Consider the following 27,388-nt stretch of genomic DNA (forward strand, 5'->3'; position numbering starts at 1 on the left):
AAACAAATCATGCTGTTACTGTTCCTGAGCCTCCAACTGGAGTCTACCTTTTCTCCTGCCCAGCTCTCTCACGTATCATGTCAGGCTCACTTTCTACACCTGAAAGGCATACTGTGTCCAAACAGCTAGCATTTTGTTTGTACACAACACATGACAATTACCTAGGGCAATGGTTCTCAACCCTTCTAATGCTGTGACCCTTTAATACAGTTCCTCATGTTGTGGAACTGTATCATAAATTATTCCTGTTGCTACTACATAACTGTAATTTTGCTACCGCTATAAATTATAATGTAAATATTTGTGTTTTTGATGGTATTAGGCCTGTGAAAGTGTTGTTCGACCTCCCAAAAGGGTATTGAACCACAGGTTGAAAACCACTGACCTAGGGGTTAATATTACACCTTTTTTTTTTTTTTTTTTTTTTTTTTTAAGCCTAGGTCTCACCAGGTAGCCCCAGCTAGTCTTGAACTCACAGAGATCCACCTGTCTGTCTCCCTAGTGCTGGGATCAAAGGTGTTTGTCACCATGACCAGCTTATTATCCCTTTTAAAATTATCTACCAGACTATAGTATTGAAAGCATCACTGCACTGCATCCTAATATTTCTACTATAGAAAACATTAAATATTCAGATCAACAAATAAACAAATGGAAATAAAATATTAACTAGAAATAATCTGTGGCCTCATAGTATTAAAAATAAACAAATAAACCTCTGAATGTCATAAGTCATATATTTCCCTTTGGGTTTTCCAAGTAGGGTTTCTCTGCTTAACAGTCATGGCTAACCTGATACTTGCTTTGTAGACCTGTGGCCTCAAGCTCACAGAAATCTGTCTGCCTCTGCTTCCCAAGTGCTAGGATTAAAGGCATGTGCCACCACAGCCCAGCACAAGTCATATTTTAATTTTATATTAATTTTTAAGCTATCCCAGTCAAAATTTGAATTTTCCTACATGGTATGAAATTCTCAAAGAATAAAATTTATCTTAAAAAGTCTGAATTTCTAGGACTGGAGAGATGGCTCAGGGGTTAAGAGCACTGGCTGCTCTTTCAGAGGTCATGCGTTCAATTCCCAGCAACAACATGGTGGTTTACAACAATCTATAATAGAATATTCCGGCAGGTAGGATTACATGCACAGAATTCATACATAAAATATAAAAAGGTACAATTAAAAAAAAAAGTCTGAATTTCCCCTGGGTCTCTAAAACAGCATCATTATATAAACTGAGTCTCTCCCTTCATGTAATGTAGCACACCAAAGGCTGTCTATAAGGTATTAGTATCGTCCTTAACCCTTTTCTCATCTAAAATCGCACTGTCCTCTTCTTACACACCAAGTGCAGTGTGCCATCCTTACTTTCTCACTGCCCTCTTGTCATACACAACGTGCACTGTGTCATGCTCACCTTCTCTAGGTCAGTGAGTTTCTCCTGCAGCTGTCTCTTCTCTAGCTCTACTTTGGTCAGCAAGGCTTTGCCAGTCTTCACATCTTCTTCCAGCCCAGATATTCTACCTAAAAATTCAAACATTGCTTAAAACAACATACTCAACCGAATCCCTTTTGGAACTGCAGGCAGTTAAAAGCCTGCAGAACTGAACTTCTTAGCAATATGTGCTCTTAAACAATGAAGCTGCCTCTAGCCCACGGCTCTAACTTTACTAACAAGATACTATATAAACAAACAAACAAACAAAAAACACACAAAAATAAAAATAAGCCAGGAGTGGTGGCATACGCCTTTAATCCCAGGTAGAGGCAGGCAGATCTTTGAGTTTGAGACCAGCTTGGTCTACAGAGCGAGTTCCAGAGCATCTAGGTCTACACACAGAAACCGTATCTTGAAAAACAAAACAAAATAAAAAACCCCACAACCAACAAAAAGCCCCAGGTTAATGTAGTGCATTATTCATCTAAAGTTACTTTAAAATCATGAATTATCCAAAAATCAAATCAAATACAACCACTGCTTTTATACCTTGTAAATCATGAATTATCTCTGATCCATGGGTCCGGTCCCTTCTTTCAGATTCTAGAGCTGATTGAAGATTGATAAATTCTTTTTCAAGCTTTAATTTGGCAGTCTCAAGCAGGCAGTTTTTATCTTGTAGATCTCTATTATTAGACTCCAGCTGCTGAATCTGTTTGGAACTTTCTGCCTGGGTTTTTCTTAACCTTGCTGCAGTGTCAGACTCTGTTCGCAGCAAAGCATTAGCTTCATCCAGCTAATATCCAATTCAAAAGCAAGCAGATAACCACAGATGTAACGTAATGAATAACATAGTACATCAATTTATTATCTTGTTACAGAGTACCTAAATAAAGACTCCAAGTATCATCCCTTTAAGTATTAGAGCTAAGGGTTTGACAACAGTGCAGTCAGCATTAACAGGTGTGGATAGACTCAGCACTCCACACACAGACCACCTACCTGTTTCTGGAGCTGATTGACCTTCTCAGTGGATATCTGAGAGCTCTGGTTTCTTTTCTTCAAATCTTCAAGTTGATCTTTTAAGCTGTTAACTATGAAGCAAGGCATTTTAGTAGCAAGCTTCAATACAGCATAGACACTCAATATTTTTCTTAAACATTTATTAGTTCATATCACAAACCATCATTTTCCAAATTCCGTTTCTTGTCAGCTTCATGATCAGCTTTCCGCTGATATTCTGCGTTTTTGTGCTGAAGAAGGGCCTTTTCTCTTTCCAATTGTCTCAGTGCTGACTCCACATTTTTCCTAAAGGTAATCTGAAATAATAATAACATCAAAAGGAAATGGTCAGAGAAGCCAGATCAAAACCCATCAGTAATATCAAACATATAAAAAGAGGCCTAAAAGTGTTTTGTTAAAATTTAAAAAAATTACATTACCCATGTTTGCAAAGTAGCATACAATGAAATAACCAAAATTAAAACAAACATTTAATTTATTATATTATTAATAAACAAGCTCTCTGAAACCTCCTATCACTAATGAACCATCACTATATGATCCCATGGAACTAAAATGTTATTAATATCAATACTTTTAAAAAAAAATGAATTACTTCCTATATTTAAAACATACCAGTCATTTAAATAATCATATAAAAGCAAAAATTTAAAATAAATTTTTAAGTTAGTATACAAAATAATAGTTTCATTATATTAACATACACATAAACCATCACATTTTTTAAAAAAAAAAAAACTTGAAATACCTACACTAAATTAACTCAAATTGTCAAAGCAAGCCTAGGCAACAGAAATCACCCTGCAGTGATTTCCATCTTGTTCATTTAAGACATGGGTAGATTTTACTCATATGCATTGCATGCCACTCTGAGAACTCTGTAGCTAAGTGCCTATCAAACACTTTTACTAACAAAAATGCTAATAAAGTATAGGAAAATTTTACCTCTTCTTCTAGCTCCTTTGCTGTTTTCTCTAGGCGAGTGTTAATAGATCTAAAGAATTTTAGAAAGAAGCAGTAAATAGAATAATTCTAGTTTAAGTAAAAACAGTCTATTCATTGAAAAAGCACTTATATAATAATGTGCCCTTTTTCACTTTCAGTCCTGTGTTTACGCTTCAATTTTAAATGCACTGTTCGCAGCATACTTGCACTTCTGCTCCAGCTCCTCCTTGGCTTGCAGCTCACTGCTAAGGTGTTCTTCTAGTGCATACAATTTTTTCTGAATCTGTCAAGAAATTATAAGAAATTGTAAGTTTTGGTAACAAAGATGAGAGGCTTCAAGAAAATAATGTTCCCTATTTGCATTTCTACTTACACAGCTCTCTGTAAGAGCACAGGATTGGTGCCTGCTAGTGCACCCTCTGAATCAGAGGGAAAGGGCCCTCACCTCCTTCTCTCTTCTCCACAGTACACATACACATTTACAGTAATAAACTGTGATTTCCTACACAGTGATAGGAACATTACTATGAAGGATTTAATGAATTGAGTAAATGCTAGCTAACTCTTATTTCAAATCCTTATTTTTTATTAGCTGTTTTAAGCAAGTTAAAAATATTAAAAACTACTAAGTAACACATTTGAAATATTCCTTTTTAAAAAAAAAATTACCATCTTTTTACATGCATGTGTGTACCTGCTAGTGCACCACATCTGTGCAGGAGCTCTTGGAGGCCAAAGGAGGGCATCAGACCCCTTCCAACTTAAGCTACCATGTGGGTGCTGGGAATTGAATATAGGTTCTCTAAAAGAGCAATAAGCACTCTTAACTACTGAGATATCTTCCAGTGCCAAACAGTTTTTTCACTGTTTGGAGACAGATCTCACTATGTAGTCCAGAACTGCTATGTAGCCAAGCTAGCCTTCAACTGATGGATCCACCTGCTTCTGCTTCTGAGTGATAGGACTAAAGGTGTGTTCACCCACACCTTCCTTCTTTTATCATTTTAAGGATTTAACTTTTTGAGATCCTATGTTGCCCTGAGTGCAGTATCAGGCACTTAACAAGTATCCCATTAACAGGAACAAAATGCATAAGACAATGTCTCCTAGGTGTGGTGGCACATGCCTTTACACCACCCAGGAGGCAGAGCAAGGAGAATTCCTGGGAGTTCAAGGCCAGCCTGATCTACATACTGAGTTCCAGGCCTCAAAATAAGAACAACAATGGCAGTGTGTTATACCACAAGTATCAACAAGGTGGAATACTCAGGTCAAGGCAAGTACACAAAGGCAAGGTTCTAATGAGTATGTTCCCTGGGGTTTCTTAAATATTTCATTTATCTTAAAAACAACAGGCAATTGAACAACTCCTGTAGTGTCCTAACACAAGTAGAGGCTAAGAGCTGAGGAAATGGCTCTGCCAGTGAGCTGCTTACTGCATAAGCATGAGAATCTGAGTCTGGATCCTTACCATATACAGAAAAGTTGGGCATGCTAGTCTCCAGCACTGGAGAGGCCGAGGCAGGGAGACGCCAACCTAGTCTAGAGGGTGAGCTCCAGGTCAGCTAAGGTTACAAAGTGAGACTCAACTCCAAAGCAAAACACCAACCAACCAAATGAAACAACAACAAAATCAAAGTAATAGAGGCTTGAATCTCTAACTCCGGTACCGAGGAAGGAGAGACTGGGGAAAGTGTAGCAGAGACAAGCAGATCTCTGGGGCTTGCTGGCCAGACAGTCTGGCATTAATTAATCTCTGAGCTGCAGGTATATTGAAACTCTTTACCCCCTGCAAAAAAAACAAGTGTGGACCGTATGGAAGACACTGACTACTGGCTTCCACACAATTGTATACATATAAACACATCCAAACATGGTTACACACTAAACATGTAAGTAAAGTCAGCCATCCTTATTCTCTTCAGTACATACATACAGAACCACTTTCCAAACAATAGTATTCTTCATTATTTTTTCTTTTAAAGAAAATACAGGCTAATGAGTGAGTCAAGATAAGTATTTTTGGATGCTGTAGTACTTAAAACATACTATTATATGTCCTTCATAAATAAAAACAAAAAAAATCACATAACTCATTTTAAACAATAAATTCAAAAGAAAAATAATAAAAGGGTACTTGGCAGAAAAAAGGATGGGAAGTCTCTTGGGCAGATGCAGTACTCCAAATGGGAAGCAGACTATGACTAGATTAAAACATGTGTTTTTCTCCTTTTCAGTGTATTTGACAACGTACCTCTTGACTTTCCTATTCGGAAAAAAAAAAGAGAGAGAGAACATTTCAATGCTTTTATATTTTTATAAAAGCCCTATACTGTTTGTCATTCCAAAATTATCCAACAGACTTTACTTTCACTAAGTTTGAAGAAAAATTAGCATTGTAACTTACACTTTTATGTGTAGATTTAGCTTTGTACGAAGTAACAAGATAGTTTAACACTTTGATTAACAGTTCTTCATATAAATACATTAGTAAACAGGAACTCAGAAGCTGAATCACTCCCCGACTTCTATACCTCATTGTTTAATATGTGTACCCTTTTATAGCACTAAGATCATAACATCTAACTGGTATCAGAGCTATTTATAAATCTACCACTCTTGCTACTAAATGAAGCTGAAAACACATACTGACATAAACAAATTACTTCAAAGTTGTGCTGCACTCAGCACTTTACACTTAAAGAATGGTATCTCATGGCTCACAAAGAAATATCACGTAAACTTTAAAAAGCCAGTGGTATAGTGGGGCTGGAGAGATGGTCCACCAGTTAAGGGAACTAGCTTCTCCTCAAAGGATCTAGTTTCGGTGTCAGAGACTCCAACCCCTTTTCTGGTCCCCACTCACATTGTATGCACATAGTAAACAGACATAAATACAGGGAAAACACTCATATACAAAAAAATAAAAGTAAGTAGTTTTTAAAATATGAGTATTTGAACATGTAACTGAAGTAAATAACAGCAAAAATGTATACATACTTCACTTTTCCTTGTTTGTATTGCATCATTTTCTCTACAAGATGGAGAGTCACTTAATAACCTGGAAAGACAGGAGGAAAAATTTTTCGCATTTCACCTTATTTCAGCTCTTACTTGAACATTCTAGGTTCAACACTTAATTCTGCTGCTGGGCAGTCACACCTCTCTGCCTCTGCACAGGAGGCACCCAGTCTTAACTCTGTTAGCACTAGCACCACTGCATGGACCTCTTCTTCCCACTTGCATTTCTACAATCATTATATTCCACTGGGTCTTTTAGAAAGGAACATCTCTTGTTTTTGGCAAAGATAACACAACAGCTCGATGTTGTAATTTAAACATCATCTTTTAAAAACCCTAACCATTTATTACACTAATTTACTGTTTTGTGTTCATGTACACAAATCACAGATGTGTGCAGAGGTCAGAGGTCTATTTGTGAGAGTTAGTTCTCTTTCCACCACATGGGTCTTCAGGCTTGGCAGCAAGTGCCTTATCTACTGAGCCATCTTGTCAGCCCCGAAGTCATCATCTTGATATTTCTAACCATTTCTCTCTCGGTTGTGTCCTTTCCGCTATCTATAAACATGCATAAGTTTCTTTTATCCCTGACATATATTCTTTAATTTTGTATATATAGGCGTTTTGTCTGGACAAATTGGAATTACAGATGGTGCTGAGCTGCCATATGAGTTCTTAGAATCAAACCTGAACCCTCTGGAAGAACAGTCAAGCCTCTTGACTACTAAGTCATCTGCCCAAGTCCAATACCCTTCTTTTGTTCAGAACTTTAAAAAGTCTTAAAACGGCATTATTAGGAAGGTGACCAACCCATCTTCCTTAGCCTAAGCTTTTCCTGATTTTGCTATCTCATCCCAGAAAGCCGCTCAAACCTGAACAACTATGACAGCTATCATTCTCAGTATTACATGTGAGTGTACCAAGAAATTTCTCAAACACTTTTAATATTTGATTCCAGTATTTAACAGTTTCAGTGGCTCCTCTATGCTTACTAGTCAAAATTTCCTCAGCAGAACATCCACTGGGATAATCTTTTAAAAGGTAGATATCATATTTTACCTTTCTTTATAATTCTGTGATTCTCTTATATCCTTCATAAGATAATAATTCCATCAAAACAAGCATTTGTTCTTACTGCCTATCTTCCAAAGAATATAGGACAGTTTCTTTCAATCATTTATAAATAAATAAAATGTAACATTCAAACATCAAATAATGAAATAAAGTTAAAAGTAGTTTAGACAGTCCATTAGGCAATAACCTTACAGCTAGGCTCTGATAAATTTTAATAAATAAATCACATACAAATTCTCTCTGAAGTAGGTAAATCCTATAAAAGGCAGCTGATTTCCCACAAAAGCTTTTGGGATTGGGAAGGTCTCTACATCTCCTTTGTCGTCCTCAATGTCATCAAAGTTGCTGCTGTCTATGTCACTGCTGAGCTCAGGCACCACTGGAGCTGCCGCTGAGAGGAGACAAAGTATCATTTCATTCACAGCAAAGCAAGACCAACTAATCTTTGTGATATATCAAATTTTATACAAACATCTAACAACATAACTTCCATCTGCCATCTCATAGAATTAACACAGTGTAAGTAATTTATTACTCTATTAGAGCTGCTTTAAACACAGGCAAATACATCAAACGAGGGTTTATTGTATTACCCTAGAACTAAAAATGACAAGTAGCAATAACATACATGTATTATAGAGGATCTTCAGTTTTCAACATTTTTGGGTCTGTTTGGTTTTCAACAGGGCTTCTCTGTGTAGTTCTGGCTGTCTTGGAACTTGATCTAGAGACTAGGCTGGCCACGAATCAACAGTATACACATAAAAGTAAATTACTATGTTTTATCAGAATATGGTCTTAACAAGTAGCCAATTTTTCAGCTTAAGTACTCAAGTTAAAGGACAACAATTCAGCTGAGCGCTCACTGGTGGCGTACACCTTTAACCCCAGCACTCGGGAGGCAGATGCAGGAGGATCAATGTAAGTTCAAGGCCAGCCTGGTCTACAAAGGGAGTTAGTTTCAGGACAGGCTCCAAAGCTACACAGAGAAACCATGTCTTGAAAAGAAAAAAAAAAAAAAAAAAATTTAAAAAGGGAATCTCTGGTGGCTGGAGAGATGGCTCAGAGCACTGACTGCTCTTCCAGAGAGCCTGGGTTCAATTCCTAGCACCCACATGGCAGCTCATACCTGTCTGTAATTCCTGCTTCAGGGGATCCAATGCCCTCAGACAGATATGAAGGCAAAACACCAATGTACATAAAATTAATTATCCTTTAAAAAAAAAAAAAGGACTATACCTCATGATTGAGATTATAAAACTGCCTAATTATGAAATGTATAATCTTCATTACAAAAAAATTGGGAAATGTTGCTTTAAAAATGCACACTAGTTAAAAAAAAATGCACACTAGTGTACTGAGAGATGAACTACTTAGTTACAAATTTGCCACAGAAAAGCTGATCTCTCAGTTTAACTGAGTTATCATACACTAGCACACACATACTACTTCACAAGAGGAAATCAATTTATAAGATTCAAACTGTAATAAAGTGGAACGCTTGGATCGACTGACTTACTCTCTCTTATGTTTTCCCAATTCCACTGGTCATTCTTAAAGAAAGGATGTTGTTTGATTTCTTCTACCCCATTTCTTCCAAGTCGTACCTCCCTAAACAATGCAGTTAAAGATTATATTATGAAAAATAAGAATAATAATTTTTTAGATTTTCACCAAAGGATCATACATTGAAATACTTTTATTAAAAATTTCAGCTTAAATATTTCTCAAAAATAAGCTATGTGTCTGACCTATAAACAGATTAAAAAGGTATAATGATGTATAGTGCAGAGTGAACTATATAGGAAATAAACTCTACTTCCACTGGCTCTGCTGTCAACCAAAAGTACATACAATAGGCAAAAATTTCCCTCTGCACATGCCAAGTTGCATGGCCCACTGACCTCAGCTCAAGCTGCTCTCATAGAAACACCAGTTAAAAATCTTTTCTTCCTCTTAAAAAGAACTATTCATATTTACTACGAGAAGCACCCTCTCCATTTAAATTAAAATCACCATTCTGAATAAAATGAAAAAGGTTATTAAGAATTCCTTTAACTTCCCTAGAGCATTCATGAAAACTGGTGAATTCCCAGTTTGTACCCCATATTACAATGAAATTCTTACCAACTCTAGCAAACATTCCTCAGGTTATATTTTATTTTATCAATACTGGCCCGTCATCAAACGTATAACTAACAAAAGTAAACAGTTCTGTTCAACAAATGATTAGAGAAACCAAGGAAAAATCAAATAGTTTCCTTACTCTTTCTAAAGCAACTTTCATACCTTTGTTCGTCTATTCTGTTTTTCAGTTGTTTTTTTTTTTAAATCATAGAATTTCCAGCACAGATTAAACAGTCAGAAGGAAGCACCTCTATACTAAACAAACAGTTCGTTTTTAGGGGTGGGGGTGAGGCAACATCTCACTCTGTAGATCAGGCTAACCTTGAACACACCTAGTGCTGGAATTAAAGGCAGACACCATCTCAGCTACTTTTAAACAAATAGTTCTTAAAATTATAAACTACCAAGCTGTCCTCTCAAAGTTACGCAAACAAGAGTAATATGGATTACAACATTAGAGGGTAAAATGTGAAACATAAATTTTATCTTTCAAATATATTCATTTATTAAATCATTTATGCATCTTTATAGACATGAAGATTAAGAGATAAATTAGATGATAATTAGGTTAGTATTCACAAAATGATGAAGGTAACCCCACCAGGCTTAAGCTGTGGGGGGAGGGGGGTGCTTGGGGAAGGGCTAAACCAGAATTAAATGCAACTAGGGTAACAATGGAGGTTGATTTCCTATGTATATAAAGCAAACATACTTTTACTGTCTCAAATTACAAAAGTAAAAGGGTTTCTCCACAAAGAAACTCTATATTTACCTGTCTGTTAAGAAGGCACAAATGAGATTCTTAGCATGTTTAGAAATTTCTGTATCTTCAGGGAAACACAGTGAATTTTTATGATCCATAATTTTGCTGTAGGTTCCTACAAGTGAATCTGCATAAAATGGAGTGTCCCCTAAAGTTTAAAGAAAGACAACAATGAGTCAAATAAAGAATTCACGTTAATTACTTTTCATATAACATTTAAGTATCTTAAGTTTAAACCCATCTTCTTGCATGAAAGAACAAATGGTCTATATGCCAAGAATCACAGTGGAAATGAACAGAACAAATACATTTAAAATGTAACCACACCAATGACCCTTGAAAAAATAAATTTGCCCCTGAGCTTCCTCTAATTGAAATATTATATCTTGGGATCAGGTGTAGTAGCGCACATCTTTATTCCTGGCACTAGGGGGACAGAAGCAGGAAGATATATGTGAGTTCAGGCCAGCCTGATCTATATAATGAGTTCTAGGATAGCCAGAGCTACATAATAACACTCTATCTCAAAAAAACAAACAAAAAAGAAAAATTATATATTAACAACCTAACTGAAAATAATTTTGTAATTCTTCTCACTGTGATGAATTACACAGTGATTGTGCACACCTTAATCCCAGCACTCCAGAGGGTTAGGCAGATGGATCTTTTATGAATTCCAGGCCAGTCTGATCTAAGAGTGTGTCTGAAAAAAAGAAGGAAGAGGAAGAGAAGAAAGAGGAAGAAAAAGAAGGGAAGAGGAGGAGGAAGAGGAAGATGAAGAATATGTATTTGTTTATGTGCTGAGTTCCAGGGCAGCCTATGCTACTTAAGAGAAATCGTGTCTCTAACAAATAAAAACCTGAAAACATACACAAATAGTAAATAAAATACAGTTTACAATTCAATGGCATAACAAGATTACTAAAGAATGCTTTTAGTTACCTGTAACTATTGGAACAAATACTAAAATTTACTTAAATATTTACTCAACCATTTAAAATATTTATAATAAAAAGATTATTAAGACACCATGGGGCTAGTGAGATAGCCTAAGTGTCTAATATCATGCAGTGTTCCTGCAAAAACTCAGTTCCTAGCACCCATGCCAGGTGTTCAAAACCAACTGGTCTCCAGCTACATCGGATTCGATGCCTTTTTGTGTCCTCTGTAACCATTTGTCTCTCTCTCTCTCTCTCTCTCTCTCTCTCTCTCTCACACACACACACACACACACACACCCAGAGAGAGAGAGAGCGAGAGCTCTCTCTCACACACACACACACACACACCCAGAGAGAGAGAGCGAGAGAGCGAGAGAGCGAGAGAGCGAGAGAGCGAGAGAGCGAGAGAGCGAGAGAGAGAGAGAGAGAGAGAGAGAGAGAGAGCACAAATCTTTGAAAAGAATAACCTTGTAAACTACTGTGCTGACCTTGTAAACTAGTGGGGCTGGATCCATGGCTTGGCAGTTAAGAACATTGGCTGCATTTCCAGAGTTTGGTTCCCAACACCCATGCCACAGTTGCCTGGAACCCCAGCAATAGGGGATGTGATTAAATGATTAATGGAGGCCTACAAAAGCTGTAAATTTGTTCTTGCTCTAAAACTGCCTTAATTTAAAAAAGACCTAGTGATGAGTAGTGGCACATCTGCAATCTCAGCATAAAAGAGGCTGAGTAAAGGTAATGGGTTGAGTTTGAGGTCAGCATCAGCTATATAAAAATACTTAAAAAGTAAAAAAAAAAAAAAAAGTCTACTAGAGAAAACTTCCTACCAACATTCCTACCAACACAACAGCACATGTCTAATTTCTTTCCACAGTGAACTTCTTTTCAGTCACTGCACATCTTCTATCAAGTTCTATTTCCTTTACTTATTTACTGGCATGTGCATGTGTGAGCATGTGCACACATGCATAGGTCACATTCACAGGTGGAACTCAGAGAACAATTAGCAGATATTGGTTCTCTTATATCCTCACCTGCATCCTAGAGCTCAAACTCAGGTCATCAGGCTCAGCAGCCAGTACTTCCTACCCCTTAAGCCATCTTGACAACTCTACATCAGGTTGTAATTCAGTTTTTAGAAATTCTAACCCCTCCCTTCAACATCACAATTCCTTTACATTCTTCAGTTCTTGAATAAACTATAAGGTGTTGTGACTTACCCACTAGCATCTCAAAAAGGAAAACACCTACAGACCACCAATCACATTCTCGCCCATAGTAACCATCACCACCTTGGGATTTCAGAACTTCAGGTGATATGTAATCAGGAGTTCCAACTGCTGTATCGCAATGCACCATACCTGTCTGGGTAAACAGCAGAATTAAAAAACAAAGCCGAACAACCAGACAAAGTTGAAACACACACACACACACACACACACACACACACACACACACACACACACACACACACACACCCCTGATTTGTTATCAGACAGACAGTAACACATCACTGCCAATACAGTGTCACTGTTGACCTGGATTCTGGACTCAGGAGATACACACACCACCAAATGCACAGAAATGTCTGGATTAGGGAGACCAGAAGTAAGTTTTCATCCAAGGAAAAGGAAAGGGGCTGCCAAGACTATGACAATAGACAACCTTTGTTATTTATTTATTACATTATAAAGTAAGGGGGTACAAAATGTGATCATAATGACACAACATGGGGAAAACAAAAGACTCATTAGGAAAAAAGCAGAAGCCCTTACGATGGGGTTAAGAAGTGGTTCAGAGTTTATCAAGACAGACTGAAGAAACTTAAGAAATACTTAAACTAAAGAACCATCAAGGTTTGGTGCTTCTTAGTTTTATGTATTTCTAATCACACAGCTGTACCATCAATATATTTGGCAAAGTGATTCAACACCTTTACCTCTGTTTGGTTTTGTCAGGTAATAAGATACTTTCTGTGAGTGCCTTCTTTTAAGATTTTGTATTTGTATAACATGTACATGCTCATGTTTGTGTGCTTGTCAGAGGCCAATGCTGGTCACTGGCTAGACTAGCATCCAGCACAGCCCAGGGCTCCTTCTGACTCTGGGTCTCTTGCACTGGTATTATAGGTATTATAGGTATGTGCCTCCATGCTTGGCCTTTTGTGGGAGCTGGGGGTCTGTACTTGGATCCTCATGCTTGACAGGTGAGTGTCTTATCCACTGAGCCATTTCCCTAGTTCCTCAGTCATATTTTGACAAAGGTAAGAATCTTAAGAGAGCTGAGCTTGAGTCTCAGTGACTCCTTATAAAATAAATACTTTTGAGGCACTATGATGAATGGCATTCTCCCTTTGAAAATCATTGCTCTTATCCACAATTTTTGGCTGACATACTGTTTTCTTTAAAAATAAACATTCGAAAGAAGTACTTAATATTTTTATACTGTCTGACAGAGAAGTATTCAATTAAGTAGATACAGAACCAACATTTATGACAAGTCCCTGGCCTTGTTTAAAGAACTACTAAAAGGTAAACCAGAAATCAAAACAACTGACTCACTTCCCTTTAGGGAATAATGGGGTAGTGGGGACAGGAGCAAGCTACCCTGCCTTGACCATGTATTTCACATACATAGAGGAAATTTCACATACAAAAAATTGAAAAGTTACCCGCCCCTATAACTACAATGAATGTAGGGGGTAAGAATGAATTAATCCAAGGAGGTTTAGAAAGCTAGTTATTATAGCAGGACATCTTCAAGCCAAAGAGCATTGTTCGAAAATCTATTCATCTTAGTAGTGGAGTCTAGCAATTATGAAGCAATTTTAAATGTATGCTAGAGTTACATAAACAAACAAAAAACCTATAACCAGCTAACAAGAGCCAGAGTTTTACAGGAAGGAAAGAGGAAGACTAGCCTAGGCTCTGTGATGTTAGGCTTCAAACAGAGATATCAATTTGACACTTGACATACTACCTATAGTGACAAAGACTCAACTGTACACATGTGACTTAACACTGGGTGCACATGGCCCATGCCCCCAGCTCTACCCTAACCGAACCTGACACTTAACAGTGGCTGCAGATGACCCATGGCCCCAGCTCTACCCACCGACTGAGCCTGACACTTAACAGTGGGTGTGCATGATCCATGCCTCCAGCTCTACCCTGAGCTGAAAGCCATGAGCAATGAGCTCATTTAGCACCTGTAGCTAAGTACTGTCTCTAATAAAAGGAATTAGAGTTTCTTGCAATGACTCTAGGGCCAAGGAAAACACAGACACATACAGATACATAGACAGACAGACAGACAGACAGACAGACAGACAGACAGACACACACACACACACACACAAAGTCAGGCAAGTTTTAGTATTCTGTAGTGTCAAAACCAAAGCAAATAAACTAAAGGGGACTGCTGAAAGGATACAGAACCAACCTAAGGAGCCTTCATAAAGTAGCAATTTGAGCCAAGTTCCCACACATAAATAGAAAATGGCCTAGGTCCAGAATATATAAACCACGTGAATCATTAAATAACATGAAAAATCACAACTACGGAGCTTCAAAATATTGTCAGGGGGCAGCGAGAGGAGTTGTATCTCAAAAGGCTTCTATCATAGGCTAAGGAGCCTGAACCATAGCCAATCTGCAGCATCTACTGAAGAGGACTGAACTGGAGACTGGAGAACAAGATAACTAGGCATTAATTTTCAAAAGTTTACTCAATATGACTTTTTTTTTGGTGCACATGAGTGAGGACCTGATCTTGGATTCCTAGCAACCAAGTAAAAAGCCAGGCATGACAGCACACGCCTGAAACTCCAGGCTGAAGGAGAGACGTATAGTGGTGGAGACAGGAAGACCCCCAGGGCCATATTGGCTGGTCAGGTACAGTGAAAGAGCCTGTTCAACATGGAAGGCTGGAGGCAGCTCCATGAGTAGGAGTACTTGCTGAGCAAGCATAATGGGGGTGGGGAGAGGAGATCGAGAGAGAGCAATAGCAAGATCATGGCAAAATATGCTTGTACTTGTAATCTCAGCACCCGGGATGGTGGATGGGGGAGGCAGATCCTGGGAGTTTACTCACTGGCCAGCCAGTCTAGCTGAAATGGTGAACTTCCAGTTCAGTGAGAGACTGTCAAGGTAATAAAGTATCAAATGATAGAAAACACCTGACCTCCACCACTGGGCTCCTAATGGAAGTGTAGAGGTGTGTACACACACACACACACACACACACACACACACACACACACACACACCTCTCTAAATAAAACGGTGGGGAGAGATAGAGAAAGACACACACACACACACACACACACACACACACACCTCTAAATTAAACGGTGGGGAGAGATAAAGACACCTGACAGCCACTTCCAGCTTCCACACATGTCCTCATGAGCAAGCATGCCTGCACACATATGCCACACATACACCCAAAAGTTACTTTAAAAGTATTAAATTAAATGTTTTCTAAATATACTTGTTGACAAAATATAGATCAAGAGAGTTTATAGAAAACTTAAAACTGATCAATCAAAAGTCTTGGGGTTGGTCTTGTAAACAATTCAAAATGTCTCCCATGAAGGCAGAAAAGAAAAATATAAACAAACTCTCAAATTTTAAAAGTATTAAAAGGCCCTAAGACTGACTTAAAGAGACACCATGCCTTCCAGTCCCTTTTGAGAATGAGAATTGAGCACTGTGTCCTGCAAGGGTGTATCTATCTGTCTCTTCCTGAGGCTCTTGGCCAGCACAGCACAGGTGTTCAGACTCACACTTCATCTGCCCCTAACTGCACAAACCTGCCTAGCTGGACTCCCTGAGTTATTCCCTTGGGTACTAATTATTTTATTACAGTTACATAATTTCTCTCTTTCTCTGTCACCTTTATTACTGACTGACCGATGAGTAGGACAAGAGACGCACACACAAGCAGACCACTTGCAGGTTTTATCCTTTTACCATGTGAGTTCCAAGAAATAATCTCAGGTTATTAAGCTTGGCGGCCAGTGCCTTCACTCACTGAGCCATCCCACTGGCTTAAACTATGTAGTTTCTTACCGACATACTGGCATGGCTCCTAAAATGTAGCAAGTAATATAATTTTCATTGTTTTAAATGTACAATTCTAAGGAAAATAGAACTTTTCACAAGCAAACACAACAAGAAACATCAGATATTAAAAATGAAAGTCAGCTCTTCCCAGAGGGTTCAATTTCCAGCAACCACATGGTGGCTCACAACCATCTTCCAGTCCAGAGGATCCAATGCCCTCCCTTTCTGGCCTCTGCAGGCACCAGGCTTCCTCAGACATAATGTAAGAGAAAGCAAAAATCACTGAAAAACTTTTCAGCATCTACACCTACATTGCTGACAGACTAAAAACTTGAAGGGCTATATAGTCTCTATCAATTTAATGTCCTTTTAAAGAAATTTCTGAAACATAAAAGCCATTCTTTTAGATGCACACCACCAAGCCAGAGGCTAGATTTTGCCACTGAGATCTAGTCTGTCTCTGATGTAGTGACAATAAAAAGGAAAGGCCAATGGTGACCAAGCTCAAACTTGGAACAGCATTATTTATCTAACAATTACTAAAACTTCAAAAGTTCTGTGTACAAACAAGTGTTTTCATGAGTGCATTGATGGTGGTGGTGGTAGTAAAGGTGGCATTCTGGAAGGTCATGAAGATCATATCAAAGGTGAAACTCAGTCCCCTGAAAAAAACAGATTACTTCCTATTTACAAGCCACCTTCTAGCCAACCCTGTTCCATCAGGAACTAGCAGTACACACAAGGAAGGGCAAAATGTAAACTTACATTATGAAAACAAACCAGTATCAAATTAGCTTTTAAGTTAATGTTATTGAGCCAATTAATCATAAACTATCTAATAACAAAATACCACATGAAATGATGACTCCATAGTTTCCTACTCAGAAGAGGTAGGTGGAATGCAGTGACTCATGTCTTTCCTTATTTCATATCACCTTCTTTCCCAAAAGGAGGACCAAAAAAAAAAAAAAAATGGCAATAATGATGGTAGAAGTACCCCTGAATTTTGTGGCCCAAATGCACACACCTAGACCATTACTTTGATTGGTAACAGACTCTTGTCACCATTCCATAAAGAAGATGAACTGAAGACTGATTTAGCATTCAGCAAACCACTAGTAAAAATTTTACACGTAGATCATGGTTTTGTCTTGAATTTGCTATACCATTTGTAAAACTACATAGTCCTGGTTTGCATTTATTTCTCCCCCAGCCGACGCAGGATTAGCAAGAAGGCTCAGCTGGTAAAGGTACTTGCTGCAGAAGCCAGGTCACCTGAGCGCATCTCCAGAAGCCACGTACCGGGGAAGGAGAACAGACTCCACAGAGTTATCTTCTGACCTCAACACACACACCATGGTATGTATATGTACATTCTCTCTCTTTCATATACACAAACACAAAAAATATGAATAAATCTGAAAACTAGAATTTTGTTTACTGGCTTACTTACTTCATCCATTTTCATACATGTGCCAAAATCTGCTAGTTTTAGATGTCCATGTTTATCCAAGAGCATGTTATCAGGCTTCACGTCTCTGTGTATTAAGCCCATAGAGTGTATTGCATCCAGTGCAAGCACGACTTCAGCAGTATAAAATTTGGCCCATTTTTCAGGCACATCATAATTACTCATAAGGTTCACAAGGTCTCCACCTGGCATGTACTCCATCACCATATACAGGTACCTGTCATCTTGGAAGGCACAAAAGAGCTGGAAAAGGGGGAAGAATAAGATTATACTAAAAACAAACCCCACAACTATTATTGCCAGTGAAAAAATGGACTACTTTAAAATTGAAACCGTTAAAATTTGTGACATCTCTTACTTCTGGGTCAGGCCCATTTAGTGAAACAACAGAAGAGCAATTTTACATGGGTACTTTTCTAAGCAAACTGTATTCATAAAAGAATGTTTTCCTCTCATGGAAGACACAATGTAGGAAACTAAAAACATTGTTAAAAAAGACATAATAGGAACAAAGGAAATATTAGCTTTCTGAAAACTAAAAGAGCTATTGCTCATACCTTACACCAAAGAGCGCTGTAGGTAGGGTCAGCTTAGAAACACCTAAAGGATACCAATTTAACAGCAGAAGAAGTAAGGCCCATTTCAACTTTTAAAAACAATGAGTAATTAGTAACAACACTTGGAAGAGAACTCTTTTCTATTCTCCATCCTCTTCTTCACCTGCTGCACTGTCACCTGCTCCCAGGCTATAGTGTGTTGCTACCAAACCCCAGAAACATAGAGCAACCATAACTACCAAGAAAGGGTATCAGTACCCCCAGAAGCAAGCAAATAAAAAAGCAGTACCCAGAGATGACCTTTCTTTCTCAGTAAGAATCCAGTAGGCAAAGTTAAAGATCAAAAGATGCTAACAGACAGAATGGTTAATTAGAAAATGCCAGTGAACACACTAATACGGAAGCAATTAGGTTTAAAGCTAAAAGTGGGACACTTTAGCGCTCCCCTTTTTTCCTTCTTTTTGAGACAAAGTTTCCTTATGTAGCACAAATAGAACTCAAACAGAAAGAATCCCCTTGTGCAGCCTCCCAAGTGCTAGGATAGCAGCTGTGTCCACCACACCAGCATTAACTAGCATTCTTTACTCAAGCAAAATTATCAAGGCTCACAATCTGCCACACACACAAAAATTAGTTTGAACTGGACACACGAAATTTTTTAAACAATGGCTTCAATTAGCCAAATAAAAACAAGAGGTTTAAGACTCAATCTCATTTTTAATTTTATGTACTTGGGTGTTCTGCTAGCATGTATTTAAGTGCCCTACATGAGTGTTCCCAGTATCTGTAAAGGCCAGAGGAGGGTTGGATCCATTAGAACTTGAGTTACAGATGTTTCTAAGGCATCATGTAGGTGCTGGCCAAACACAGGTCCTCTGGAAGAGCACCCTAGCTCTTAACTGATGTGCTACCTCTACAGCCCCCCTCAACATTTCTAAAAACAGATGACCACATCATCTACATGGTCAATAGAAAACAAATCTCTGCTAGGTAGTGGGACACACATTTCAATCCCCAGCACTAGGGAGGCAGAGGCAGGCAGGTCTCTGTGAGTTCCAGGTCAGCCTGATCTACAGAGCAAGTCCCAGTACAGCCAAAGCTGTTAACACAGAGAAACCCTGTCTTGAAAACAAACAAAACCATCTCCCACACTGGCTCTTTCAAGCAAGGTATGACACTTCAGCTCATTTAAGCTCTTCAGAATACACACTGGTATGTGGGTATCTTACTCATCACGCATGTAGATTTGGATGCTGGAGTTAGGCATAACAAAAAAAGGATGCAAATATCAAATCAGTTCTCTTCAGTTATGAAATGGCACCAAGAACACTAATAACATCATATATTACAGAGAAACAGATAAGGTGCATTGGATGTTTAAGATGTTCACTGTAGAAAGCTTTTCTCTGAGTTTAAGATAGGCTGAGAATGTCACATGGTGTCTAACTCCAGTGTGTACAATTCCACCCAATGACAAGATGAGTTCACTATGCTTCTATTGTGTAATTGTCAAGGAAAGTGTGGCAGAGAATGTTTTGCTGGCCAATCACGCCAAATCTTCATATAAAACAATTAAGAAAGAAATAGTTTCTAGTAATAGTTTTTATAACCAACTTAAGTAATCACTGCATGCCATGACTCTGCAGATATACTATTGAGGAACACTAAACAAGCATACTCAATCAGATCTAATAAAAAATTATTGCATTTTTACTATGTGAACAAAGCATAGGAATGTTTAACACACAAAACACTCTTCTGAATAGACATACACAAAAACCCCACAGACTTGTAAAAGTTAGCATGCTTACCTGAACCACCCAGGGACTATTCGCAAAGGCCATGATGTCTCTTTCTTCCCAGAAAAAAGCAGAGTCTGATCTTTTTATCATTTCAAACTTACTAAGAAGCTTCATTGCATACACCTTCTGAGATGCCTTATGACGAACCTGTGGATTTTTAAATAACCAAAAATGAGTAATACTGACAAGGAGAATGCTACTGCTGCAATGCTGTTAATGACTAGCTACAGAACAAGTGACCCTTAGCCAAGTAAATGCATGTAAAACCCTGTCTCAAAAGCCAGCCCCCAAAGCAGAAGTATGAACATTTATAAGAGTCAAATATTTCAGGAAATATACTTTTTAAATCTCATCAAGTAAGCAACTAACTCATTCCATCTAAATAAAGCTTAATTCATAAAGCTCCATTCCCTCAGATTAATTAAACTAACCACATTTTTTTTTTAAATAAGATACTATTTAACAGGTAATTTCCAAGAACTGTTTTGCTAAGGGCAAAAATATTTCTTTTAGTCTGAAATATCAGTGTGTGTGTGTGTGTGTGTGTGTGTGTGTGTGTGTGTGTGTGTGTGTGTTCGTGCACATGTATCACTCTGAACATTAAGAATCTAAAAGCTTAGTTTGCAACCTGATTTTATGAACTTATTCTCATTTTTCTAAGTATTCTAGTTAAAAGATTAATTTCCAAGAAAAAGCAACCAACAATATAGTTATTCGATCAATTCCTATTTTGCTTAACAAATCTGTTCTGAGTAAGAATGGCATCTATTTATAACCACTATTACTTCCCAGGACACAGCAAAGTATCACAAAGCCATGAAATATGCAGTCTAAGATATAACAGCTAACACATACTAGACAATAATAAATAATAACTGGTAACATGTATACAAAGCAGAAATGCCCAAGGTTCTCAGTTGGCAAATTGTTCCTTTATTCAAGCTGCTCAGGGTAAAATTCCTTTGTCAGAAAATCATACAGTGCTTCTTTTAACTTGCTTCTACATCCTGCCATGTCACTCCTCAGCTTGTCTCTTTTGTATGTGCTGCTCTTTGTGGAAATTCCTTCAGACTCAAGTTCAAATATTGCCTTCTCAGCAACACCTACTCTTTCTTATCAAGGTTGTTAGCTCACTGTCCCCATCTCCAGGAGTATATCTCTAATTCATTCTTTCTTCCTTGCTTTTTGCTCCATTTCACGTCCTAATCTTAAAAAACATAACTTTGCCAGGAAGTGGTAACGAACACCTTTAGTCCCAGTACTTGGGAGGCAGAGGCAGGCGGATCTCTATGAGTTTGAGGCCAGCCTGGTCTTGTACAGTCAGGGTCACACCCGGGGGGATTGAGGTGGGGGGAGCCACACAACAACAACAACCAAACACTCATTTGTCCTCTATGTCTCAGCAATGAAGATAAAGACAATGTTACAGAGTGCCAGTGAGCTATCCCTTCCTTCTATATGTCAGAATGGCAAACAGAAGGCAGAGGATTCAACCTGCCTGCCTCTGCATCCAGAGTCTACAGTCTTTACACCTATAATCCAGAAATGAGCATGACCCGCCTCCAATACCCAGTCCACCTGCAGTTCTTTCCCTGAAAAGCTCATCAGCATTTGGTCTTAGGGCTGGAGAAAGAAGTTACAAAGAGAGGAAGTTCTTGATCACAGTGCTGACCAGCCTAGGGCCACCTTCACAGTTTAGATCTTGTCCTTTTGTTCCCATTCACTTAATGACAATTATCTGTCTTTAGTCCCTCTAATAGAAGAATGAACCCTCATTCTTTATATATTTTTCATTGGAAAACCCATCACAGTCCCAGAACCCCACCTCTCACCCAAAGACACTAGCTTATTTATTTTCCACTAAGCCAAAATATGAAACTCCTCAGAGGCTTTCTCTGACTACCCAATTAAATTTAGAACCTCGATGGCGACAGCAAATGTTTTCTTAGAAACTGTAAAGAATAGTGGTGCTCCCTCACAACTCCATTTGCTTCTTCCTACAATCTGTGATTTTCTGGATGTTTGGTACTTATCGCAGGCTCTCCAGATGACAGTGCAAACTCAGTAATGGTAGAGATTCTTCATGCCTGCTTGGTCCCCTTCTGATCCCTAGTGACAAATTCAATGCCAGTGCTGGCAAAAATAAAACATACTAAGAAGATACCTGATGAATAAATTCTTTAACTTTATGACTGACTGAATTTTTAGGACTTTGTTGTTGTTGTTGTTGTTTGAGATAAGATGTCACTATATAGCCCTGGCTAGCCTGGTACTTGCTATGAAGACCATACTAATCTTGAACTTAAGAGATCTACCTGCCTCTGCCTCTGCCTCTACCTCGTGGAGTACTGGAATTAAAGGTGTGTGACACCACATTTGCCAGCTAAATTTCCAGTTTTAAGGAAGATTCAATAGTAATATTCCAGTTAATTCCTGCGAAATATTATCTATACCTAAAATAATACTATTATTGATTAAAATAAACTACATCAAAAGAAAGCTCACATCTTTCCCAGAGGAAACTGGGAAGAAAAGAGCATAATCTGCAAATCAAATATTAAATAAATATAATAAAATTTTGGAAATCATAAAAATGCTCTATTTAATACAGAATTTTCTAGTTACAAAACTAAGTATTTTTATTTGAATGGACTTTTTACAAATCTCTTATAGAAAACAAACAATTCCTAGCACAATCAATATAAATATTCACCAATTAGAATCATACCAAACTGGTTATGATAGCACAACAGGAACCAGCTAGCCCTCCCACTGTAAATCACCACCAAATCCTATAAAGCCAGTTTCCACAAAAGCTTTACAAAATGAGCAGCACATGACTAAGTCATCAAGTCAACTCCATAATGGCCTATAAACAGTTTAAAAACTTCTCAATAGATGTACAGTAAGAGTTTCCTAAGCAGGGCACAGTGATACTGCTGAGTTGGGGGGCAAGGGCTGCTGGTGCACCAAGATTAGAATTCAGAAGAAATGAAGTACTGGGTTCTGCTGGGTAGGTAAACTACAGAAGTCACCTGAGAGAAAATAATGCAGGTGTACTTGAACAACTATGCAGGTTTGAGGAACAGAATCACTGAAGCAGACTAAATGATATCTTGCAAATTTCCTGGGCATTCAGCTGATACATCTTAAAGGATAAACACTAACATAGTGGTTCTCAACCTTCCTAATGCTGTGACCCTTTAATATAGTTCCCCATGTTGTGGTGACCCCTAACCATAACATTATTTTTGTTACTACTTCATAACTATAATTTCTGCTATTATGAATTGTAATGTAAATATCTGATATGTGACCCCTGTGAAAGGGTCTTCTAATCCCAAAAGGGTGGCAATCCACAGTTCGAGAACCACTGGTCTAAAGCAAGATCTGCTCTACTACTACTTAACAAAAACTAACACCAAATCTAAACGCCAAAAGGGAACAGTTTAGCTAGAGGCTGAGCCTGGCTAAGGTAAAAGGGCTTGATAGCAATATTTGCTTGTTCTACACACCTCCTCTCACAAAGTGTAAAACAGCCTGCACAAATTAAATTAAGGATAACCAACCAGTAAGTCACCAAACAGACCATTGGAATGATAACCAACACTCTTCAAAGAGATTAACAAATCTCAAAAACTCTACCTCATATCTGTAAGGTCTAGCCAGTAATTTAAAACTTACTGAAGAGGTAAAAGGAAAGCATGACTTATCATTAAGAAAAAAAACAGCTAAAAGAAATGACTCCCAAAGGTGTTGGGTTTAGCTTTAAGTTTTTCTTATAAATAAGTAAAAAGAAATAAATTAAGTAAAAATGACTCTAAGAAACATGCTTAAATAAAAGAACATATGTAATGGAAATAATAAAAATCAACTAGAAATTTTGTAACTGAAAAATACAGTAAGAAAATACAAAAATACAAAATACAAAAGAAAACTCAGAAGGGTTTAACAAAACATTGATTTGAAAATGAGAAATTCAAACCAGGTAATGATGCATACAACTTTAATCCCAACACTTAAGAAGCAGAGACAGGCAAATCTCTGTGGGGTCCAGGATAGCCAGAGCTACAAAAAGAAACCATGGAGAGAAGGAGGAAGGAGGGAAAGAGGGAGACAGGGAGGGAAGGAGGGAAAGATCTAAATATACCCATTAATGAATTATCCAACAATTAAAAAGACAAATTTATGTAGTTTAGATATAAACCAGATAGGCCAAAGAATAAAGGAAACACAAACATATCTGCCCTAGAAAACAGCAAGGATAAATTTATAATAGGAATGTAAACAGTACAGCACTTACAGCAAAGATAATCTATTATCTAAATAAAGAGTCAATACATCAAGACATAAGAGAACCAGGAAGCAAGCACTTGAGTGACCTTTGTTGAGTTGCAGGCCAGCCTGCACTACATACATACTGAGTCCCACACTATGTGGGGAGGGGACATAATTCTAAATGTGCACATCTTTAACAAATGAAAACTCATGAAACAAAAACTAACAGAAGTAGAGAAAGAAAACTACAAATCTCTATTTTCAGCCAAAAAATTTAACACTCCATATCAGTAAACTGATAGAATATAAAAACATTTATATATAATTTCTCCTTTTAAAATGTTTTGAAATTTGAAGTATTTTGAAATACTGTAACATTACATAAAAATGATAACTGCATACAACCAAGCATATGATAATAAGAACTGTTGCTTATATCCATCTTCTGTTCCTAGGCTGTAATATTAATTCCATACTAGATGTTCATAGTGCTATAAAATTTATAGAACACTGAAAATAAATGCACCAGAATGAAATATAAAAACACGGGGCATAAGTTGGGCATTAAGGAATGACAGTTGTAAAGCTTAAAAACTATATACCACAGCAGACATAGCTTTTTAATTGGCTTGTATTCAATAATGAGACTATCTAAAGGAAATAATAATTTAAAAAGAATAAATTTTTAGAAGTTGCTAAGATACTCTCTTCTATGCATATTTATATCATTCTTCCAGCCTTCACTTACTCTAAAAACAAACTGAATTTTAAGTATGCTCTAACTTCATTAGAGAAATCAACACATAGGGCATTAAGTCAATTAATTTGCTATTATTTTTATTATTTATACTTAAGACCATGACATACATAATTATGAGAATTTTGCTATATAGTGGAGCTAAGAACAGAGGCTAAAAGTTATCTATTAACTGGTAGAAAGCCAATTATCAATCATCTTAGGACGCGCTGTAGTTCTAAGATGATTTGACTTGAGAATGAAAACATTTATCGACTTGGTCTTTGGCGGTGGTTACTCTCCAGTCTAAAGTTCCATGTGCTCTGAGAGTCTCACGCATGTGCTGCTTGCCTCTTTCAATAGAATTGTGATCTCACTGTGAACTGCCCAGTGGTTGGCACAACGCTAAACTTTCCAATTCAACAAATTCAACACATTGCTGTCTCAATCCATGCACTATCTAGATATGAACACAATGAGAATATTTTGGCTATCTGGCTGAATTTCATTTAAACTCTTCACTAGGACAATTGCTGGCTCACACCACAAGATGGGAACGGCCAGCTTCTCATCTCTGACATAACTCACAGTCTTATTCATGCCAAATGTCTACACCATACCTTTAAAATTCATTAGCAGTGATGTGACAAAGTAGCACAATAAAGTGCTGCTACTTTAGGAAAGCTGGTTTCCACTCATCTTCCTCTGAGGATGTCTCTGAGTTATTCTATCATAATCTCCCCCAGCATCTCTGTAGAGTCCCCTTTATTCTCCAGCTCCTTCTCCTCTATTCAATATAGATGGACAGATACATGAACAGTCAGACATAGTAACTCCTCATTATCACACTGTACAGAGTGAAGTTTAAAAACACGGGTTCATATTAAACAAATCTGGGCAAAGGCAGAGATATTTATGAATTAGATGTCCAATTTACTCAACTCCTCTAAATTTCAAAGCAAAGAAAAAATGAGAGATAATGACTATGAATTTAACATACAGAATACAATCAATAAAAATGTTAGTTAACTCTACCACAGACAAACGAAATAAGGCTCATTCTACAATGAAGTGATACATGTGTCCAGTTACTAGTCTTAGTACTTAAAGGACAAAAATCACTGTAACAGTTCTATTTGTTACAGAAAAAACTGTCAAATTTGTCATTTTGTAATTTTGATAGCTACAAAGGCACAAAACACCATCCAAGTGTATATGTGTGCAAAAGGTACAAAGACACACACACACACACACACACACGAAAGGGAGAGCCAAAACACTAACCATGGTTAAACTGTAGCTGATGGAATTTAAGAAATCCCTGTTTCCTGCCCCTTTACACTTTTAAGATGTATTACTTTTTTAATTATTTATTTTTAATTTTTAAATTTTATTTGATTAATTTAATTAATTACATGCAGTGTTCTGTCTGCATATCTGCCTACAGGCCAGAAGAGGGCACCAGATCTCATTACAGATGGTTGTGAGCCACCATGTGGCTGCTGGGAATTGAACTAAAGTCTGTGCTCTTAACCGCTGAGCCATCTCTCCAACCCAATATATTCCTTTTTAAATAAGGGAGGGAGGGAGGGAGGGAGGGAGACTGACTTAAATAGATGAGACATTCTTAAACGAAGCTTGAGAACATGCTTAGGATATTCTTGGAACCCTGTGGATAACTTTGAAAATCATTCTACCTAGAACATGTCATTTGAGCTTTTAAAATTTATTTTTTACTAATCATATTTTATAAGAAAATCCAATGTGTATATTAGACTAACCTGGAGAAGCCACCACTAAGACGCAAGTAAACAATGTCCTCATGCTTTCTGTTACAGCAGCCAAGACTAAATAGCAGATACCAGAATTATGAAAACATCAGAGGGAGAGAGATAATTTTTTGCAGCTCAGAAATAACCTTATAAAGATATATGATACAAGTTTACATTAAAGAAAACCAAGAATCTGAGTTTATATGAACAGTATTAGAAAATCACGACATACACACACACACAACGCAAGAGTGAACTGACAAGCTATATGGGAAAGGTTGCTCTTTTCTCTGCTTCTCTACAGATAATTTTCCTAGGCTGTGTATTTTACTAATGAAGATAATGCCCCCAGGAGTGGATGAATCTTTTCAAA

General features: G+C 37.6%; 1 protein-coding gene across 1 annotated transcript in view; it reads right to left on the minus strand.

Annotated features, from left to right (window-relative positions):
- Nucleotides 1-27,388, minus strand: part of Rock2 (Rho associated coiled-coil containing protein kinase 2) — a 94,856-nt gene that overhangs the window by 25,995 nt on the left and 41,473 nt on the right. The window contains exons 4-17 of the mRNA XM_051181622.1: nt 20,239-20,376; nt 17,853-18,113; nt 12,554-12,698; nt 10,399-10,537; nt 9,019-9,110; nt 7,731-7,890; nt 6,405-6,465; nt 5,659-5,670; nt 3,608-3,687; nt 3,405-3,453; nt 2,620-2,755; nt 2,439-2,530; nt 1,986-2,232; nt 1,416-1,522 (exon numbers count right to left, since the gene is read on the minus strand). Coding sequence (XP_051037579.1) covers nt 1,416-1,522; nt 1,986-2,232; nt 2,439-2,530; nt 2,620-2,755; nt 3,405-3,453; nt 3,608-3,687; nt 5,659-5,670; nt 6,405-6,465; nt 7,731-7,890; nt 9,019-9,110; nt 10,399-10,537; nt 12,554-12,698; nt 17,853-18,113; nt 20,239-20,376 — 1,719 coding nt within the window. The remainder of the gene's footprint in view (nt 1-1,415; nt 1,523-1,985; nt 2,233-2,438; nt 2,531-2,619; nt 2,756-3,404; nt 3,454-3,607; nt 3,688-5,658; nt 5,671-6,404; nt 6,466-7,730; nt 7,891-9,018; nt 9,111-10,398; nt 10,538-12,553; nt 12,699-17,852; nt 18,114-20,238; nt 20,377-27,388) is intronic.

Source organism: Phodopus roborovskii, unplaced genomic scaffold (genome assembly GCF_943737965.1).
Source record: "Phodopus roborovskii unplaced genomic scaffold, PHOROB, whole genome shotgun sequence".
NCBI lineage: Eukaryota > Metazoa > Chordata > Mammalia > Rodentia > Cricetidae > Phodopus > Phodopus roborovskii.